The 7,282-nt window shown below is 47.0% G+C and overlaps 1 protein-coding gene across 8 annotated transcripts in view; it reads left to right on the forward strand.

Moving 5' to 3' along the window:
* MPRIP (myosin phosphatase Rho interacting protein) overlaps nt 1–7,282 on the forward strand; it is a 155,248-nt gene that overhangs the window by 29,972 nt on the left and 117,994 nt on the right. For all 8 annotated transcript variants that reach the window (XM_078372231.1, XM_078372230.1, XM_078372232.1 and 5 more), the window contains exon 2: nt 5,068–5,145. In XM_078372231.1, the coding sequence (XP_078228357.1) occupies nt 5,068–5,145 (78 nt within the window). The remainder of the gene's footprint in view (nt 1–5,067; nt 5,146–7,282) is intronic.

The following is a 7,282-nucleotide window of genomic DNA, read 5'->3' on the forward strand; positions in this document are numbered from 1 at the left end:
AGGGCTTTTCCTTTATAAGTGATTTTTTTTAAAAAATTCTGAGCAGAGGTTTTGCTGAGGATGCCTGGGTTGAGACCGGGGCTCAGGTTCTGAGGGAACAGATGCTGAGCCCTCAGCTCCGCACAGTCCCTCCTGGAGAAAGGTCAGGTAAATGTAGCTGATGATGTGATGACACCCCAAGGTGGTGTCGCACAGTTAAGCCAGAGTTGGAGGAATGGCCTGGTGGGCTAGCCTCCGACCTCACAGGTGGGCTTTTGTGGCCGACAAGAGGCTGAGCTGGGAGTCAGAGTCCAGATACACCCAGGGAGTTGTCCATATGGCTTTCCCATGCCGTATGCAAGGCCTCTGGTAGGGTCTGCTCAGGGTGTGTACTCCTGGAATGGGGTGTGGAGAGGCCAAGTGTGTGTGCCCACCTGAGGTTGGCTGGACACTGCTGGAGTTTGTAGAGAGCCCAGACCTCCCTGCTTTTGCTTCTGCCTTCCCAGGTGGGATTTCCACCATACACCCATTGGCCCTCCTAGACTATGTCTGCATCTCGCACCCACTCTCCTGTCCTTACGGCTTTCCCCCAATTCCAGGGAAGCTCTACTCCTGTCATTCATGGGGAAAACCAGTGCTCCTGGGGACCTTGAGGACCCCTGCAGGCGGAAGCCAAGAAAAGAGGGTTCTTGGTTCAGCCTCGAGAGGCTGTGTGGCCTCTGGCACATGACCTGCCCTCTCTGAGTCACAATCTGCAGCTACCAAATGAGGTGGTGTGGTGGTGCCTCCTACTTTGGAGAGCACTGAATAGAAAGCACATGGGGAACCCCTGAGGGGATCCAGGGATCAGGCTGTGTTTGTAAGCGGCAGTCAGAGAATTTGGGTTTTAATTTGTGTTAATGGCCTCCAAAGGGGACTAAATAAATGGGTCTGGTTGTACCTTTTCCAGCCCAGTCTCACCAGCTGGGTGTGGCTGAGAAAGGAGATGGAGCCAGAGTGTCTGTCTAGAACCCCCCCACTCCGCTCCCCGTGTGGAGCTCCTACTCGCGGTTTGGGGAGTGGGGACTCTGGATGGTGAAGTGGAACAATGCCTCACATTTGTTAAGACCTCACAGGCCGGACACTGTGCTCAGTGTTCTTTGTGCTCATGCAGCTTTTAAAATTGAGATATAATTCACCTATCTTAAGATTCACCCTCTTAAAGGGTACAGTTTGGTGAGTTTTAGCATATTCACAATGCTGTACAACCATCTCCACTGTCTAATTCCAGAACATTTTCGTCACCCACGAAAGAAATCCCATACCCCTTACCTGTCTCTCCTTATTGCCTTTCCTCCAGTCCCTGGCAGCCGCTGATCTGCTTTCTTTGCTGTGGATGTGCCTATTCTAGACTGTTCGTGTAAGTGGAGTTCTGTAACATGTGGGCTTTTGTGTCTGGTTTCTTTGACTTAGCGTCATGTTTTAGACGTTCCTCTGTGCTGTAGTGTGTGTGAGTGCTTCATTCCTTTTTCTGGCTGAATAGTGTTCCCTTGTGGGGATCCATCACACTTTGTTCATCCATTCTTCTGTCCATGGACATTTAGACTGTTACCACCTTTTGGCAAGTGTGAATAATACTGCTGTGAACATTCATGTGCAGGTTTTTATTTGAGCCCGTTTTCCGTTTTCTGGGGTGTGTATACATGGGGTGAGATTGATGGGTCCTAGGGTAATTCTGCTTTTAATTCTCTGAGGAACTGCTGGACTCTTCCAAGGTGGCAGCACCGTTTTACATCCATGTGCTGGGTTTTACTAATTGCATTATATCATTAGTTCTCACATCAGAGTCATGAGGTTTAGGTGGAATTGTTATCACTCTCACTTTTCTTTTCTGTTTTTTTTTTTTGAGGAAGGGAGGGATGAAGGAAGGGGGGAGGGAGGGAGGGAGGGAGGGAGGGAAGGGAAGGGAAGGGAAGGGAAGGAAGGAATTCAAGCAGTGAGAGAGACATTGACGACCTGGATCTAGAGGTTTACAAGTTGATTTCTTTTTTTTTGAGTGAAGGAAAGAAGAAAAAAATGAGTAAAGGAGAGGAAGAAAGAGGAAGAGAAAGAGGGAGAGTGAGTGGAAATATTGCTTTATTCTTAAAAAAAAATATGTATTAATAATGGCCAATCAATGTTTCATTTAAACCTATGAGTATGTGTGATGTGGTATTGACAAGAATGTTTATTTTGTGTCTTTGAAGTGGAGAGCTCTATAAATATTTATTAAGTTTACTTGTTCTGGATCTGAGTTCGAGTCCTTGATAATCCTTATTAATTTTCTGTCTCATTGTGTCTAAGTCTCTATGTATCTGGGTGTTAGGATCGTTAGCTCTTGTTGTTGCATTGATCCTTTTACCACTATATCTTTGTTGCTTTAAAATCTGTTTTATCCGATACGAGAATTGCAACTCCTGCTTTTTATTTATTTATTTATTTATTTTTGCTCTCCATTTGGTTGGTAAATCTTTCTCCATCCCTTTGTTTTGAGTCTTTGTGTATCCTTGCCTGTGAAACAGGTCTGGATGTAACATGCCGTTGGGTTTTGGCTGTGTCTTTTGATTGGGGGATTTAGTAGATTTAAATTTAGGGTTACTGCCATTTGATGTTAAGTGGCTGTTTTATCCATTCGTTGGTGTAAATTCTTCTTTATGTTGGTGCTCTTTACTTTTTGGTATATTTTTAGAAGGGCTGATACTGGTTGTTTCTTTCTGTGTGTAATGCTTCTTTCAGAAGCTCTTGTAAAGCAGGCCTGGTGGTAATAAAATCTCTGAGTTCTTGCTTGTTCATAAAAGATTTTATTTTTCCTTCAGTTGTGAAACTTAGTTTGCCTGGATATAAAATTCTGGGCTGAAGGTTCTGTTCTTTGAGGATGTTGAATATTGGCCCCCACTCTCTTCTGGCTTGTAGAGTTTCTGCTGAGAGATCTGCTGTAAGTCTGATAGGCTTGCCTTTGTGGGTAACATGACCTTTCTCTCTGGCTGTCCTTAGTATTTTCTCCTTCGTTTCAGCCCTAGTGAATCTAACGATTATGTGCCTTGGGGTTGCTCTTCTTGAGGAATATCTTTGTGGTGTTCTCTGTATTACCTGGGGTTGAATATTGACCTGCTTTGCTAGTTTAGGAAAATTTTCCTGAATAATATCCTGAAGGGTATTTTCCATCTTGGATTCATTCTCTCCGTCGCATTCAGGTACACCTATCAAACGTAAATTTGGTCTTTTCACATAGTCCCACATTTCTTGGAGACTTTGCTCATTCCTTTTTATCCTTTTTTCTCTAATCTTTTCTTCGCGTTTTATTTCATTAAGTTGGACTTTGACCTCTGATATCCCTTCTTCTGCTTGAACAATTCGAGTGTTTAAACCTGTGCAAACTTCTCGGAGTTCCTGTATTGTATTCTTCAGTTCCATTAATTCACTCATACTCCTCTGTAAGTTGTATATTCTCAATAGGATTTCATCAAACTTTTTTTCAAAGTTCCTAGTTTCTTTACGTTGGGCTACAACATGTTCTCTTAACTTACCAAAGTTTGTTATTATCCATTCCCTGAAGCGATATTCTGGCATTGGGATGCGCTTGTTCTCCATCAAGCCTTGTTACATTGTTGATGTGGAACTGTGATCATCTTTAGAGTGCAAGGCGTTCTGACTTTGAGTATTCTCAGCTTTTTTACGCTAGTTTCTTCCCGTCATTGTAAGTTTATCCTCCTGTGGTCTTTGAATTTGCCAACTTTCAGATTAGGTCTCTTGAGTGGGCGTCCAGGTTGTTAGTTCCCAGGGACAGAGCAGCGGCGTTAAAACTGATGGTGCTTTTCTGCCCAGGATTCTCTTGTCTGGCATCCTTCTTGTGTCCGTAGTGGGCGACTCTGCCTTCCTGGGGCTCCAAACCTCGGTCAGAAGGGGAGCCGGTCCCGTTTACTCTGTGCCGAGCGCTGCCGTGCTGAGGTGCCTTCACAGCCGCTGCGCCGGGCTCTGGTGTCGTGCTGGGAGCCCTTGTGGGTCCTCCGAACCTGTTTACTCTGCTCCGAGAGCTGCCGCGCCGAGGCGCCGGCGTAACCGCTGCGCCGTCCACGAAGGTCGCACTGGTGACCCGTGTGATTCCTCCACTGGGGATCTGCTCCGTGAGCGACCAGAATTTGTCTGAAAGTGTGGCGTCGTTTAGTTCTCCGCGCCTTCACTGAGAGCTGCAGTCACGAGATGTTAGCGATCGGCCATCTTGGATCCAGGCCACTCTCACTTTTCAAATGGAAGAGTTTGAACTCAGAGGGTTTCTGCATGTAGCCACACAGCCAGTCAGTTGATGATTCTTTGGCCAGAGCTGGCTTTGATCACAAAAGCAGTCTTGGCCCTATTTGTGTCTTCAGGATGAGGTTGAGGTTTCTTTTTTTCTTTTTTAAAGACAGAGTCTCACTCTGTCGCCCAGGCTGGAGTGTAGTGGTGCAATCTCGGCTCACTGCAACCTCCACCTCCCAGGTTTAAGTGATTATCCTGCCTCAGCCTCTCAGGTAGTTGGGATTATATGTACCCACCACCACGCCCAGCTAATTTTTGTATTTTGAGTAGAGACAGGGTTTCACCATCTTGGCCAGGCTGGTCTTGAACTCCTGACCTCGTAATCCACCTGCCTTGGCCTCCCAAAGTGTTGGAATTACAGGTGTGAGAGGATAAGGCTTTTTGACTATGTTCATGTTTTATTCCTGGCACCTGCCACACATTGTCATTCACATATTTGTTTAATAAAATATCAGTTTTTCCTGATCTTGGTGGTTTGATCAGCAGCTTGAGGGAGGCAGCATGCATTAGGGGCTCCTGTACTCTACAGGTTCTCACACTCCTGCTCAGGTCTGTGTTCCCCACTCTACCCCGGTTGCTGCAGAATCCCCACCAGCTTCTCATATTCAAGCAGCCACAACGCACTGCCGCTGGAATGAGTGGCATGACCTCTGCTGAGCAGAGGTAGCGTCCATTTCCAGCAAGTACTTACCATTAACTTTAGCTGTTCTCTCTCTCTCTCTCTCTCTCTCTCTCTCAGGCTGCTGGTAACCTGCCCTCTTTTTTCTCCTCTAGGCAAAACCGATTTATGGCGGTTGGCTGCTCCTGGCTCCAGATGGGACGGACTTTGACAACCCAGTGCACCGGTCTCGGGTAAGGGCATCAGAGCCGACTCTCAGGATGGGAGGAACCAAAAAAGGGGGCACATCTAAGGGTGAACTGGCAGAATGGAAGAGGGAGATGTAGGGTTGAACAGTGGATCCTGGGGTGGCAGGATCAGCAGGGCTCCGCGCACTTGCACGTTGTACGGAAAAGGTCTCAATTATACATAGTTATGTGTAGTGCTCCCTTCAGAGTGAGGAGGTCTCATGTGGGTGTTCCCTGTTTTGTGGGTAAGCTTGACTCTGGGAACAGTCAAATGGAAGAGGCAAAAGAGCTGTTTAACAAACGTCTGTGTTATATTGAGCAGCTCCCGATTCCTTCCATGCCAAGGCCTGCCCCTATCACACCTCCCTTCCTCCTGAGCCAGGGGTTCAGCCCACTAGCACTAGTGAAGGTTTGGGGGCCCAGAAGAAGCCTTGGCTCACCTCTTACTAAATTATGCATTGCCCAGGGCAGGGCCCCGCTAGAGCTGGGACCACCATTGGCCTGACCTGTGGTTTGTTTCTCTGCTAAGAAGCCCCTCTGGATTTGACTCCAGTTAAAACACTGTCCTTCCTCACACGCTGTCTTACAGTTTTGCCATTCATACCCTATAAATTCCGCCCCCTCCATCCCCGGAAGCTCCCTCTCCCCTTATTCTTAGTATCTGCTACTTACCCTCTCCCCACTGTGAATATTACATTTGGGATAGGGGCCTTGGGCTGTGTATTCTCGTGCCACAGGCCTTGCATTGTGTCTCTGGTCTTTGGGATTCCATCCGGAATGGGTTTTGATTTCAAGGGCAGCACATAAGACCCTTGAAAATGCTCCTGGGAAACACGTTCAGGTGGCCTCACACCCAGCATGGGGCAGCCCTCTACAAGGCCTCTTAGCAAGGCCCTTTGAGTCCCCACCCAGACGGGAGGACTCAGGAATCACTGGTCCAACCAGACTGCAGGTTCCAGGGAGTAGTTCCCTTTCCTAGTTTACATTGAGGTTGTACAAAATTGCCATTTCCAGCTTCTGATGGGATTCTTTATTATAAATGATAACCCTGGCCCAAGCAGAGAGATGTGCTTTTATAGTCAGTTCATGTGGCCTTATTGCCAGTTAAACTTTGAGCATTGCTGGGCTCTTTTTTCTTCTTTTTTTTTTTTTGAGAAAGAGTTGCTCTGTCACCGAAGCCGTAGTTCAGTGGTGTGATCTTAGTTCAGTTCAGTCTTAACCCAGGTTCAAGTGATCCTCCCACCTCAGCCTCCTGAGTAGCTGGGACTACAGGCATCTGTCACCATGCCCAGCTAATTTTTGTGTTTTTTTGTAGAGACGGGGTTTCACCATGCTGCCCGGGCTGGATTGAGCTTTTTGAACTATTGAATATAGTCATGGACCCTTAATTTGGGGCTGGGAGCTGTGCCTGTCATTCATAACAAGGCCCTTCTCCCCACACAAAGGAAGACATACTCCTTTTCATTTCAGCTCCTGGTGGCATCTGACCACCATGGGCACTTCCCAGTGGTCTGGCTTTTGGATGGAGAGTAGAGGGGGGACACTCTGTGCCAGTTGGTCACTCCTTGGATATTGGAGTTATTTCCACGGGTCTTGCTGCTCCTCAGTTTTGATTTTCAGTAGCTCATTTCCCCTCAGTGAATTCTGGATCCTGGCTGTCTTTGTACCTCCTCTTTGCCAGTGGATCATCAAAACTATCTTTTGTGGTGGTTTCCCAGATTTTTTCAGAAGTGGTGAATCCGTGCCTTGGCATTCCTGGGTTATTCCATGTTATGTCAGATTATTCATCAAATATTGACACATATCATGTGATGCATTCTGTGCTGGGCACCAGAAGGAATATGAAAAGGTAAACACAGATTGTTTCTGCTTCTGAGGAGCTTCCAAGTGTTTAAAAAAAAAGAAGCTTCTTGTTAAGCCTCGATCACTAATGTGATTTTGGGCCTTTCTCCCAGCCCAGTCCTGGCTGATGAGTCAGCATTCTTAGGCATCGGGTCCCTCTTTTTCTGCCACCTGCCCCAGAAGTGGAATCTGTAGAACCGCCTTCCTTAGATACGGGCTTGTTAGACATGAGAACTCAACAAGCCAGGCTCCGGGGCCAGGACCCAGATCCTCCTAACCACCCACCTTGTGCTCCTTTGCA

The sequence above is a fragment of the Callithrix jacchus genome, chromosome 5 (assembly GCF_049354715.1).
Source record: "Callithrix jacchus isolate 240 chromosome 5, calJac240_pri, whole genome shotgun sequence".
NCBI lineage: Eukaryota > Metazoa > Chordata > Mammalia > Primates > Cebidae > Callithrix > Callithrix jacchus.